This window comes from Pleurodeles waltl, chromosome 4_2, assembly GCF_031143425.1.
Source record: "Pleurodeles waltl isolate 20211129_DDA chromosome 4_2, aPleWal1.hap1.20221129, whole genome shotgun sequence".
Lineage (NCBI taxonomy): Eukaryota > Metazoa > Chordata > Amphibia > Caudata > Salamandridae > Pleurodeles > Pleurodeles waltl.
In genome coordinates, this window is record NC_090443.1 from 516100227 (window position 1) to 516114782 (window position 14556).

A 14556-nucleotide genomic window follows, 5' to 3' on the forward strand; every position below is an offset into this window, starting at 1 on the left:
TTCCTTTTTGGTGTCAATGACGTAGGATTGTTAATGTTCCAGTTTTTATTTCCTGTTGTTTATTTATGACTGAGGATGATCCTGCTTATCTTTCCCTCCTCTGCTTCTTTGTTTAACTGATCACCATATAAATACCTAGCTACAAAACCAACCACCAGCCAAGCCCACTGACCCAACAATCAACAAGGTAAATGACGTAATGTATACGCCAAGCCAGGTATCCAACTGCCAATCTGGGCAACAGCCCAATCCTTATCAGAACTCTCAAGGTAACCAATGTCAGGTATGAGCAGAATGTTGACTAACTCCTGGTTTGTACATTACATTCTAATACTAGTAATTCTGCATGCGTCTATGGAAAACACAATTATATGTAAAAGCATACAAAGTAAACACCAAGACTAATACGAATCTCACACCTGCCATGGAGTTTGCATCAGTCAGGCCACAAACTGACCCGTTATCAAGATTTTTATGCAATCTGACAAATATTAAGTTAGATTATGGAGCATGCAAGATGAAGTGTCTGTCCCACTGGTCCTACTATTTAAACACCAGCTGTCAACCCGTTTTCTCTGCCACTGGATAGCCTTTTTGCTCTACCAATGGCTAGATTTCTACCCCACCACTAACCAAGTATCTAACAGCCACTATCAGTCAGACCTCTTCATTACCATAATTAAGTCACTGCTTCACCATAAAGTGAAGGCACTGCTGACCTATTCAACACCCTGCCTTATCACCAACAAACACCTTCTCTGTAATCGGCCAGGCCTCACCACAAACAGAAAGGCTTCTGCCCCATCATATATGAAACAACTATATAATGCATCTCCATCATATTTGGGGTACTAGAATGTAAAATTTCTGAGCATTTTTGCATAGATGTGCACAAAAGATAAAATGTGAAATATACATCCATGACATTTTCAAAATACAATGCTTGGATAACAAATCAGATTCTCATATGCACCTTATTATTGTGCAAACCTTAGAACCTTGAGAATTTAGAGGAGGGGCTAGCTAAACCAGGAGCACCATTACCTTCCTGAAAATACTACATTGCATACATGGCAAACAAAACAATCTGAAAGGAGTCCCCAGTCAGAATGGAACAACTTGGGGAGTTGCTCAAATGTCAACAAGAAGTTATACAACTTTGTAATCACCTTGGGATTGTTGCCTTGGAGTAAGCCAATATGTTTTCTTTTGGCCAAGTACTGCATACCTATAGCACTTGAAATATAATTATGTGTAAAACACATTTGAAATATCGGACTAGTGTAAATTAGAGCAAACAAAACCTTTCAACTGGACACAAGAGGCTAGATAAAGGTATGAAAAGGAAAGGTTCCTGTAGGAAGCTGGCTCTGTGTATATACTATATCAAAATGAGATATGGTGTGCACAGAGTCAAGGGGTTCCCCAAGAGGCTTGACAGAGGCAATAATAGATAATACTAATGCTCTATTTGTGGTAGTGTGGTCGAGCAGTTAGGCTTATCAGAGGGTAGTGTTAAGCATTCGTTGTACACACACAAGCAATAAATGAGAACACACACTCAATGACTTAACTTCAGGCCAATAAGTATTTATATGGAAAAAGAAAAAAAAAAATTATTTTTAGAACCACAAGATTCATTTAGCAGGTAAGTACATAGTTTGCATAGTAACAGTAGAGACTTTGAATAGATTCAATATTGTACATAGTTTTCATTAAAATAGCAATAAGCTATTTTAAAAGTGGACACTGCAGTTTTCAACAGTTCCTGAGGGAGGTAAGTACAGTACAGTTTCAGAGGTAAGTGCCACACTTACGGGTTCAATCTCCGGGGTATAGGCAGTGCACCGTTAGAGGTTCAAGGCAACCCCAAACACCCAGCACCAGCAATAGCAACACAGGGCCGGTCAGGTGCAGAGGTCACACAGGAGCCAAAATAAAATGGGCGCCTATGGAGATAGGGGGTACTCTAGTTCCAGTCTGCTGTCAGGTAAGTACCCGCTTTCTCGGAAGGCAGACCAGGGGGCTTTGGAGGAGTCCTGGAGGGGCCCCAAGTAGGCACAAAAACCACACCCGCAGTGGCACGGGGCGGCCGGATGCAGTGTGCCAATAAGGCGTACGGTTCTCGACAGAACTCTATGGAGGGACCCGGGGGTCACTTAGGCGCTGCAGGCAGGGCACAGGGGGGCCTCTCGGGCAAGCCACCGACTGGGCAAGGGTGAGGGCCGCCTGCTGGTTGTTGATGCACCGGTGGTCAGTGTTTCACGGGCCTGGGGGCTGCGGGGTGCAGTGCTTCTTCCAGGAGTCGCATATCTCCGTCCCGGGCAGTCGCAGTCAGGGGGGCCCTCGAGATTCCCTCTGTAGGTGTCATCGTGGGGGTGCAGGAAGGTCAGCCCAGGGCGGACACATCGTCAGTCGCCTGGGGAGTCCTATCTGGATAGTTGGTTTCTCTGGACATGGGGGCTGGGGTGTCGGGTGCAGAGTGCTGGGGACTCACACTTCTGGAGTGAGGTAGGAGTCCCTTTAAAGATGGTTTCTTCTTTTATGTCATGTCTGACGGAAGGGCTTTTTAAATTACCACCTACAGAGTTATTATTGTGAATTAGCCAAAGGAGGTTACCAGCTCTGTCTCTCTGAGTGTCTCTGTACACCAGTCCATCAGGCTTAATCCACAGCCCAATACAATATAAAAGGAGCCCTAAATCAGATCTTCAAGAAATTCCCTGGATTCCCAAATCTGCAAGAGGTGCCAACCAACATATAACAAATTGTGGAGGGATAACACAGATTTAATACATCAGATTCCAAATATTGACTGTGCCATGGCTTTTTCAAATCCTCTAAATTCTGCTGTTTAAAAGGTGCACACTGCAGATAAGTAGCGGACACGTTTTGCCCTCAAAGACTCCTGCAAACGCTACCCAGACCCAGACCCAGAGAAATTATGGCAATACAATCTTCGAACTTACAAGTTGGATCTCCTATCTCTAAGACATGGAAAGTTATTTCCCCAGATAGGTAAACATACACACACCAATTCTAGTTGGTTCCCCATAAGGTAAACTGTATTTCTCAGGGACTTGCCAGTTTTTACAATCAAAATTTTACACCTGTCCACTCCCATCACCAGATTATCCTACATGCAGAATGAGCTGAAGCCTCCAGTGTGAATATGTATGACAACCTGTTCTGCACAGAGAAGAACTATCATCAGCGTTCCCATAAAAAAAGAGAAAGGTCCATTTTCAGGCTTGTAGGATTGGGACCACTATCTTTATATATTTTAAAAACAAGGGTGCCAGTGAGCCAACCTGCCTTCTAAATTTCCCCAGTCATAGCCCCTTCTGGGCTACATCAAACTTTAGTTTTGTGTCAATATTACAGAGCTTTATTGCACAGACTCAAACTGCTTCCCTCAGTCCACATTACACTAGACACTTTTAAAGCCCCAAAACAGCAGTGTTATCCTCAAGTGGACATACTTAACTTTTTCTAGATAAAGCAAGAAGGCCTGATAAGTGGTGCTAAGGTCGTTCTTAAATCTAGCTTGCACCTCGCTCAAAGTTTAATGTGCCGACAACTAGCCTTGAAGACTACAAAAAGTTATTTTCCGATTTTCTCAATAGTATCTACTAAGGGACTTATGAGGTAATTTTTTGCACATTAGCTACTAATCCTTCCTTGTGCATTGGTACTATTATCACAGCCATTTAAGAAAGGGGTATTTATTCTCTGACAAGGACAGCGTTTGAAATTCAAACACAGTGCACCCATACAGTAGTGTCTGGTAAGAGCAGGTATGCCGGTACTATAGCTAGCCATGAGGCGTTTCATTGCTTTGAAGAAAGCTGAGCAGCAGAAACCTCATCCAAAGATATGGGATGAAGCTTCTCTAGCAACGCTAGATTAGGTGGAAAATGTCATTCTTCGGGCTCATTTGCAGCTTGTAAGGATTGGAAAAAGTATGGCAACTACCCTAGGCGAAAAGCTTCCAGAAGCCTCTGCTCTGCCATACTCCAAAAGAGCTGTATCATATCCCTCTAAACGTAAACCAAAGAAGTCTATTTTTTTTTATTTTCAATTTTTTGCAGGATGTTCTTTAAGTTAAGCCTGCTAAATCATTTGCCTTCAACTTCTTTAAAAAGAGTGCATTGAGTATCTGCATTCCTGTTCACACCAATACTCTCTTTCTGTTGGCTTACAACAGTCGCCTTTGTCATATGTCTCAGGAGCCTCAGACAAACAATATAAGGAAGCCTGGTGGATGACCATATTTAAATTCTGTATTAGTAAATCAAGATTGAGGTTACCTGGCACAGAACAAAATTAGAAGAGTAAGGCTAGAAGAAAATAATTGAGAAATCACTTGCTTGGAAAGCAACAATCCTCACATCTATTTCAACTTGCTTTACATCTCACTTTTCAACGAGAACAAGTGCCACTCAATTTGAAGAAGGGGTGTGCACTTATATGAGAATATTGTGGGTACATGTATTTTGACCTGAAAATAACTAAGAAAGCCCAGTAATCAACACTTACTGGACATGGTCAATCAAACTCTCATTCTTTGCAGTCCAAAATGTCAGCTTAGGTAGGGAAGAAGCCAGTCATATTTTGCAAATGGCATAATGCTAAGACGAACAATGATTGTCTAACTCTATGTGTTTCTAAGGAGAAAGAAGAATGGCAAACTAGGACAACATTTCAATCATTGCAACTGTGATAGTTGCTTGGGAAATATTTTCAAACTATTTTGTTGGGTCTCTCAATGGAAAATTAGAGTCCCAAATGATCACCCATCAATGTTCCAAATCACAAATGATAGGCACTTTGAACTGGAACCTTCTAGTACAACACTTTTTGCAGTTCACCAGCTTTGTGGGTCTTAAAAACCACATGCTGAATAAGATGGCATCACTTTCCCAACACCTGCCCTGAGAATAGAACTTTCCAAGAAGAAGAGGCACGGGTTCAGTTCACCAAAACTGATAATGTGGGGGCCAAGGTACCAATTTGTGCAATAGCAAAAATATCCCAGGAATAAATCTAGCAACTATTGGGGCAACAGCTTTTCAGGGTAAAAGGCAGGTAGTAAGGCTTTAGTTTGGATATCAAAATTACTAGGTCAACTATTTATTTATTATAATATTTAACCACGCCATCTAACACAAGTATCTAGGACAAACTCAAATTCTATCTCACGCCCAAAACTCCAATGCTTTTGACTAAAATCTCTTGGATGAACGCTTACCTTCCATTATTATTGATAGGCAGCCAGGCTTCTGCCTGAGCGACTGTACACTTTTGTTCTTAAGTGACTCTTTTGTTTGATCTCTCTAGGGAGCAGGGGTTCCCCACCAAAAATACCCAGCAGTCTATCCCTTCAAATTAGGATGTCCTAAACTGGCACTGATGTGGAAACAAGCTGACAAAGGGCCTCCATAACAACCCTGAATGCAAGATCCTGTGGACGGATGAAAAGACAGTACAGGTGTTAAGGAAATATTTGGAGGAATGGTCCACAATTATCCTTTTTAACACATTGCACTGATGTTCCAAACATCAAAAGCAAAACTGTGTTTCACAAATAAAGAATTACAGTTACATTTCTTTGCCATTTTTTTCCAATTTCTTGGTGCCATAACATTCATTCACCAGCAAATCAAACAAGCTATATTGAAACTAACTCAGATTATGTGGCTGAACTCTTGGTTCCTGCTACTCAACTGATTAAACTTAGTGCTGTGCCCCGAAGGTATGACCTTTGTATCCAGGGAGTTGGGAGATGACTGTGCCTATTCTTTGTCTGTCTTCTTGTTCAATATTATCCACTTCTGACTTTGCCCCTTAATTAGCCATTCTTGCGGTGTGTACATCACGTTTGGGCATCATTGTCAAGGTTCTACAGCATCAAAAGTAGTTAATTTGCTGGTCCTGTTTGCTTCAGGGCGATCTGTGCCCATTCTGGAAGATTACCCTTATTACAAAGTGTCTCACATGACATCAGTCGACATGGCTAGAAGTATCTTGACCCAGAACCAAGTTGTCTGGAATTCTCATCCCCATTCTGGCCTCCATGTGTAACAGCACGCTTACACATTCAGTCCATTTCAGCACTTCTGATCTATGTTTTAGTAGGCTTGTCCTTCCCCCACTGTTTTCCAAGTCATTCAATATGCTTTTCTGCTTGTACCAAAGCAAGATTTGTTAGTCAGCTTGTTGCCTTCTTATGTTTAGCCCGGGGCAGAGGCCCAACGGACAGGATTCTGGTTGCAATTCAATAGTTCTGTCTGTGGCTTTATTTAAGAATTGTATGATATACATCCAGTACATCGTCATAAACCTGTACACAAATACCTAAACACACACAAAATCAGATGCCCAAGCACTGATCATATATTCATACACAATTCCTTGTCCACACACCCACCACTGGACAGAAGACACCATGGATTGAGAGCAGAGGCTGAAATGATCACTGAAATGAACTAGAATCCAACAGAAGACACCAGGAAGAAGGACACAGGTTCAGTGGTTGGACCAAGTGGGTAAAAAGTAGAGATTTATTTTGCAGTCCTCCAGGTCGTCCCCCAAGTTTAAATATGTTTAGCTATTTCAAACAAATAGGCATTCTAACGCTTGATGCGAAATGGGCTGAGTTAAGTTAGCTCATAGTCAAATTGCTGCTGGACCTCTGCACTCACATTTATGCAAACTGATGAACAAGGGGCTGTAATCTTACACTGGAATGTAGATTTAACAGGGCTGTACTCATTAAGGCACAGGTATTTCAGGGGTTCCTTAATTCTATAATTAGGAGTAGTATGGGAGATATTTTGGAAGAGTACTTTATTGATCTAACATAATTGTGACTTGAACAAATTCTGCATGCACAGTACAATACAGTCATTTGTCTTCTTTAATCAATTCTGTATTGTAAAAAAAGGGGGTTGGACTTTGATGAGTTCTGGGCAAGGCAGCGGGAGAATGGATAAACAGGTTCTAAACACACATCTCCTATCAGGGAATGCCATTCCTGTATAGACTCTCAAAATGAGAAGGCAGGAAAATACCACAGCTTCTCTTGTCTGCCATTTCCTGACTACTGCAGCATTAATAGTTTACAGTTTTATTCTGGATGCTGCAGCATATTAAAGTCCTTTGTTAATCGTAGTCTTTTTTAAATTACTTGTTGGCCATCTACTATTGTTATGTATTCAGCCATTTCATACATAACATTCTGATTTAGCCAGCTACCTAATGTTAAGACGAGATCACATTTGTGCATGGGCCTATGCATTTTTCTTTCAATCTTACATCTACCATAATACACTAAGCGTTGGCCACTTGAGGAACAATGTCAAGAAAATGCTGCAAAACATCTAGTAGCCAATGACAAACATCTCTCATTGGAAAATTATCAGACTAGTCCTGCGCCTAACTAATTTGAGAGTCTTACAATCTACTATTAAAAGCCACATGAAGCTAAAGTCATTCTGCAATCAAACCCCTACCAGCTTTTTAATACAGTCAGTTCTAATACCACACCAACGGCTATCACTGCCTCATGTAATTCCTAGTCCAGAAAAGACATGGCAGGTATAGAAAGCAAGATCACTAGACCTAGACAGATCCAAGAGGTTTGCTGGCAACAGAAAAATCGAGGTCACATCTAAAACTGAAACAGGCAAGATAGCTTTACCTTTGAGGCCTTTGATCAGAAGGTGAACTAGGAGCATTAGGAGCAGAGTGGGTCTCTTCATTTTTCTGAAAAAAAAAAAGAAATCAACAGACATTTGAGTACAAAGCCATGGTTAAGCCATAATCATTTAATGTGTACACCAGTTTAGTAAATTATCAGTATTTTTTAATTGTGGCACTCACAATTAGGTTTGCAGAGCCTATACTTCATAACAAGAGGCTTTGGAGTGAAAACAGCACAAGGTGGGAATTCAGATCAAACTATAAGAATACAAATATAACCTTTCATATGCGCTATTTGCTCTTCACATAAGAGTGTAGATTTTGATAAGAAGTGTGAGCGGAATAATTTGTTCATATTAAATATTGCTAGTAGCAATTCCACCATGCCTTCACTTTGATCCTAGACGCCACACTGTACAGTTCTGGTCATGCATAGGGAACTTAGCTCGGAATTAATACTTGTTAGTTTTGCTTCATGTTATTCTGCGTTCCCAATTACCCTCAGGTTGCTTCTGGGTTTGCCAAGTAAGCACATATTGCCTAGATAAGAGTAATGAGTTACTTGCCTTTAGATATAAAGAAGAAAACCTAAGAGGCAACTGAAAAGTGCTATTGATGCAACATATTTCCACAGCACCAGTTTTATCTTCAGATTGATACCTGTCAATATTGTTCACATGCCACACAGAACTAAATGCAAAGAAAGAAGCAAGCCTTCAAATCACTTCACTCGCAATAGGCAAATGTTTGTAAATATTTGTTGTATCTTTAGGGTCATGGGAGTAAACAAAGAGCTACTGCTCACGTACCAAAAGTGATTTGCGACTTAGCACCAAGTCCTTAATCAATGGGGAGTTTGGGTGGTCAGGGGACTCCGAGGGTGAGAAGGAAGAGGCTTTTAGTGAAAAAATAAGATATGTGCTTTTTCTGTGAGCTGCAACATCCAAGAAATGTAACTTGCACTAGTCTGGAGAAAAACTTGGGAAAGGATCTTTGCAAAAAGAGATTTCACAAGTTGAAGGTTTATTACAGAGAGCCTTCACAAATGGACTCCAACCAGCTGGCTGGAGCGTACAAGAGAATATTCCTAACCGAACATTCTTGCTAGTGGACAAGACGATTCCAAGTGAAATATATGCTTTAAGACATTAAAGTTAAGTACACATTATTCTCCCTTTTCCCCTCTTTTTGGATGCCTCATGATCTATTGTTTTGTTCAAAAGCAAACCTTCATTATGAAAATGTACCTCTTTACTCAAAGATTATGCACTTCCCGGACTAGTGCAAGAAATGAAGGGGATCCAGCCAGAACTGGCAAATATTAGTGAACTGGTTTTGTGCTAGCCCCTATGAAATATGAATTTGTCCCAGTATATTTTGCCGACACTGGAGCACATTCAGCAGCACCCGCACTTTGTCTACTTTGTGTTGATACCACCTACCCTTTCTAAACATACTTTTCAAAGCCGCACATTCTCATGCAGACGTCAAATGCCCCTGAAATCCACATTAACAACAACATGCACCTTTAAATAAATGTTGTGGATACTTTCATCCCACATTGGCCTTACAGACCTCCTCCTCCTCATCAATCCACTGAATATTTTCACCATTCTGTCCACTGCTCCACCATGCTGACGCACACTTATCCGGCATTTCTACAGTTTATGCTAGTTTTATAATAACCCCAGGCAATATGGGATTCTCTGCTGCCCACAATAATTCCTGCATCGTTGGAATGGGTATGTGTAGCATGAACAGGTTACAAAATATAATTCCTCCACAATAGTAAATTTGCACGGAAGCTACAACTAATGCAGGTAATTGCGAGAATGTAGGCCTTTCCTGCATTTTCTTTTACTTCTGAAAAAGTTATCATATTTGAGCACTGCAATTTAAAGACACTACCCTCACCATAACCCTTTGGTTCCAGCAACATCTGAGCATTCTATGTCACGGAGCAATATAGCAAGATTGTATCTGGTGTTACCGACATACCTCTACTACCACATGTAGAGGTCTGTGGGTACACACAAAAGAGTGTTCCCAGTGTTTCTATTCCAATTAACTAAAACGGACAGATGGAGTGAAATTATATTGACAAACACATACGACTAACACATGTATATTAACTTTGATGTTACTTTCTGTGACATTTTACCATCAAAAAATACCAGAGAATGCAGATACTAATTGTTAACATTAATCTAGTCACCTATAGATGGCAGTTTTCCCCCATCACAGTCGAACCTTTAGCATTATTCCTCCCACTAACAATGGTTTTGCTACATCGGACTGTGAAACTTCACTTGATAATGCGTGTTGTAAAATTCAACTTATTTCTGGTAGTTCCCTAGCAGCTACATCCCTGGTGAGGCGCCATTTCAGGTTATGATTCTCTGTTTTTCTTTCAATGATGGGCACAATTCTGGTTCTCTATCGCCCCAATATCTGAAAAAAATCTTTTGTCTACTATCAGACCCAAAACCATGAACAGGCTGGCAGAACAGCCCTTCCTTCAGAAATAATATGATAAAATATAACTTACTAAAGTCGACAGCATTGTGCACAGCAATTCAAAGTCCCCCTGGCACATTATCCCTGATCAATACAACAAGTTATATATTCAGCCACACGCACAGCAGAGACTGTGCAACGTGGGTAGCATGTTTCCTACCATGCAGCTTACACATTTACTTGAGAGTTCCAGCTGCACATACACTAGCTCTTGCGCCATGCACACAGCAGGACTTACGAAGCACAGTTACCACCTTATGCTATGACATTCTCCATACAATGCTTCCACTTTGTGCCAGTGTCTTCATGCCTCACACAGCAGTCTTGAAGCAATGTAAGCAGTTGGCTTCAAAATTACTCAATGATTGTGTGCCACAGGTGGTGAAAGTGCCTGGCCAGCCATTAACAGACAATTTAGCTAAAACCCAGGAAAGCTAATTGTCGCATTAACTTAGCCCATTCCCATAACTTACTCCATAAGGCATCAGAGTTGCAACACCTCTCCTTCTCTAAAGCAGTTGGTATTGTTTCGCACAAACAATTTTGTGCAGGTCTCTTCAGTTATCACATGTGGTTGGTAACACGTCACACATCCCAAACCTATCCGCGGATGAACCTCCATCAGCCCGCATCCATCACACATCTATCCTAGTCTGGCTTCTGTTAGCTTACACTCATCCCACACTTTTTCCAGTCAACACCTCCATTTGCTTAACCCAATCTCACTTATCCCTGTGTGTGCCTCCACCAGTCTACACACTTCTCAGTCTGTTGGTGTACCCGGCTGCATCTCTATCAGCCCAAAACTCTTTGCTCACACTTCTTCCTTGCCGCACCACTCTCTGCCCATACCTCGAATTACTAGTAGCTTTCCATCCCTATGCAGATCTACTCTATTGAGGCTATAACACTGGCAAATTCAACAGAGCAAATTTATAATGAAAATGCACACCAGATCTAATGACTTTGCCAATGCTGGTTTAATAAATCCTGATAAGCATATGTTAGCATTGGCGGAATTTCTTTGCATAACTGTCAGGGAAAGCTGCAGATCATCTGTAAAAAGCACACATCACAGCTATCGGAAGCCTCTAGTAGTGGGTATCTTGCTCTATATGCCTGGCCCAATTATTTTGGCCTTCTGCTATGCAACAACAAAGCTCTTCCAACTCATTTGCCCGGCACAGATTTTGTTTTTGCAGGTTTTTTTATAGCTCAAAATCGACCCGAAGGTATTGGAGCACTTTCCATGAGCACCAGTTACAGTACTCAAGGACACATTAATTTTTGGTAGGCACGGGGAGATTAAGTAATTTGCCAAGAATCACAGGATGTGTGGGTTTGGTACAAGTAAGGTAGTAGGAGCAGGATTGGGGCGCACGGGAAGAGGTGCTCTGTGGGAATGGAGCCATGCCTGGCAATGTGAAAAACCTAAACATCTGGAGATCAGGTACAACATGCAGTTATGGCAGCATTCGGTCATGCCCACTGCCCCAGTCATACATATCCACTCTTACTTTTAATTCCGTAGACTCTTAGTAACACATGGGGTAGAGGATAGCATCGTTGAGGCAAAAGTCAGGCACAAACAACAACGTCCCATCCACCCCTTCCTTCTACAAGTTCCACCAAGCTTCTCACTTCTGCCCCACCCTCGTTTACATCGCTCTCCATCTGTCTTACATGGCGTAAAAAAAATTAAAGGCACCTTTGGGATACGCAAAATAACAGGATCCCTCACTGAAAAACGTTAATGAGGGATCCACTAAAAGAGCCACTGAGTCATGTCGCCTTTCAGTTATACAAAGGCTCTGGACAAACTAGGGGCCCACTGAAGAGTGGAGGCCCCAATGAACGGCAGGGGCAAGCACTGCGGCAGAGTACTGAGCATCCTACGCTCTTAGTTGACAGAGTGAAACAAAACTAAAGAGGAATAGGTTTTCTGGTAGCTGAAATGGTGAGGATCAGCTGCTTTTTTGTGCTTTCATATCAGAGTCTGGACTGAACAACTTTTCTGGTTTTGCCTGCAGGTAGCTTTTGATGTCTACTGTTAAGGACCTATTGTCACCAATATACTCAGAGTGGGCTTCAAGCGAGCCCATTCCAACCACTGGCTTTTTATGTCCTGCCTCCTTAAGCTATTGGCCTGAGACATTGTCAATCATATCTAAGATGAGCTCATAGGCTCCCGGCTGTGTCACAAATCTACTGACTGTTTTTATGTGTCCTTTTGTCTTTTATGGCGCACTTGCATTACAGTGCATGAGGGACTATTATATTTCCTTCCCTCTTGCTGTTTGTAGCCAACCTGCTTTCTGATCTGTGACTCAAGGCTGCAAACTGGTGCTCTCCTGCTCCTCCCATCCCAGCCACCACACACTCTCCCACCTGCCCCCACTTGTCTAGTGTAGGAAGTTGGCTCTGTATGTGCTATTTCAAAGTAAGGAATAGCATGCACAGAGTCCAAGGGTTCCCCTTAGAGGTAAGATAGTGGCAAAAAGAGATAATACTAATGCTCTATTTTGTGGTAGTGTGGTCGAGCAGTAGGCTTATCAAAGGAGTAGTGTTAAGCATTTGTTGTACATACACACAGGCAATAAATGAGGAACACACACTCAGAGACAAATCCAGCCAATAGGTTTTGTTATAGAAAAATATCTTTTCTTAGTTTATTTTAAGAACCACAGGTTCAAATTCTACATGTAATATCTCAATTGAAAGGTATTGCAGGTAAGTACTTTAGGAACTTTGAATAATTACAGTAGCATATATACTTTTCACCTAAAACACAAATAGCTGTTTTAAAAGTGGACACAGTGCAATTTTCACAGTTCCTGGGGGAGGTAAAGTATTGTTAGCTTTCACAGGTAAGTAAGTCACTTACAGGTTTCAGTTTTGGGTCCAAGGTAGCCCACCGTTGGGGGTTCAGAGCAACCCCAAAGTTACCACACCAGCAGCTCAGGGCCGGTCAGGTGCAGAGGTCAAAGAGGTGCCCAAAACACATAGGCTTCAATGGAGAGAAAGGGGTGCCCCGGTTCCAGTCTGCCAGCAGGTAAGTACCCGCGTCTTCGGAGGGCAGACCAGGGGGGTTTTGTAGGGCACCGGGGGGGGGACAAAAGTCCACACAGAAAGTACACCCTCAGCAGCGCGGGGGCGGCCGGGTACAGTGTGCAAACAAGCGTCGGGTTCTCTGTTGATTTCAATGGGTGACCAAGGGGTCTCTTCAGCGGTGCAGGCAGGCAAGGGGGGGGGCTCCTCAGGGTAGCCACCACCTGGGCAAGGGAGAGGGCGTCCTGGGGGTCACTCCTGCACAGAAGTTCCGTTCCTTCAGGTGCTGGGGGCTGCGGGTGCAGGGTCTTTTCCAGCCGTCGGGACTTTAGGTTCAGGCAGTCGCGGTCAGGGGGAGCCTCGGGATTCCCTCTGCAGGCGTCGCTGTGGGGGCTCAGGGGGGACAACTTTGGTTACTCACGGTCTCGGAGTCGCCGGAGGGTCCTCCCTGAGGTGTTGGTTCTCCACCAATCGAGTCGGGGTCGCCGGGTGCAGTGTTGCAAGTCTCACGCTTCTTGCGGGGATTTGCAGGGGTCTTTAAATCTGCTCCTCTGTAACAAAGTTGCAGTTCTTTTGGAGCAGTGCCGCTGTCCTCGGGAGTTTCTTGTCTTTCTTGAAGCAGGGCAGTCCTCTGAGGATTCAGAGGTCGCTGGTCCCTTGGAAAGCGTCGCTGGAGCAGGTTTCTTTGGAAGGCAGGAGACAGGCCGGTAAGTCTGGGGCCAAAGCAGTTGGTGTCTTCTGTTCTTCCTCTGCAGGGGTTTTTCAGCTCAGCAGTCTTCTTCTTCTTGTAGTTTCAGGAATCTAAAGTTTTAGATTCAGGGAAGCCCTTAAATACTAAATTTAAGGGCGTGTTTAGGTCTGGGGGGTTAGTAGCCAATGGCTACTAGCCCTGAGGGTGAGTACACCCTCTTTGTGCCTCCTCCCAAGGGGAGGGGGGCACATCCCTAATCCTATTGGGGGAATCCTCCATCTGCAAGATGGAGGATTTCTAAAAGTTAGAGTCACTTCAGCTCAGGACACCTTAGGGGCTGTCCTGACTGGCCAGTGACTCCTCCTTGTTTTTCTCATTAATTTCTCCGGCCTTGCCGCCAAAAGTGGGGGCCGTGGCCGGAGGGGGTGGGCAACTCCACTAGCTGGAGTGTCCTACAGTGCTGGAACAAAGGGGTGAGCCTTTGAGGCTCACCGCCAGGTGTTACAGCTCCTGCCTGGGGGAGGTGTTAGCATCTCCACCCAGTGCAGGCTTTGTTACTGGCCATAGAGTGACAAAGGCACTCTCCCCATGGGGCC

The 14556-nt window shown here is 43.1% G+C and overlaps 1 protein-coding gene across 7 annotated transcripts in view; it reads right to left on the minus strand.

Moving 5' to 3' along the window:
• Positions 1–14556, minus strand: part of SWT1 (SWT1 RNA endoribonuclease homolog) — a 793385-nt gene that overhangs the window by 702073 nt on the left and 76756 nt on the right. For all 7 annotated transcript variants that reach the window (XM_069232008.1, XM_069232009.1, XM_069232010.1 and 4 more), the window contains one exon: positions 7703–7767. In XM_069232008.1, the coding sequence (XP_069088109.1) occupies positions 7703–7767 (65 nt within the window). The remainder of the gene's footprint in view (positions 1–7702; positions 7768–14556) is intronic.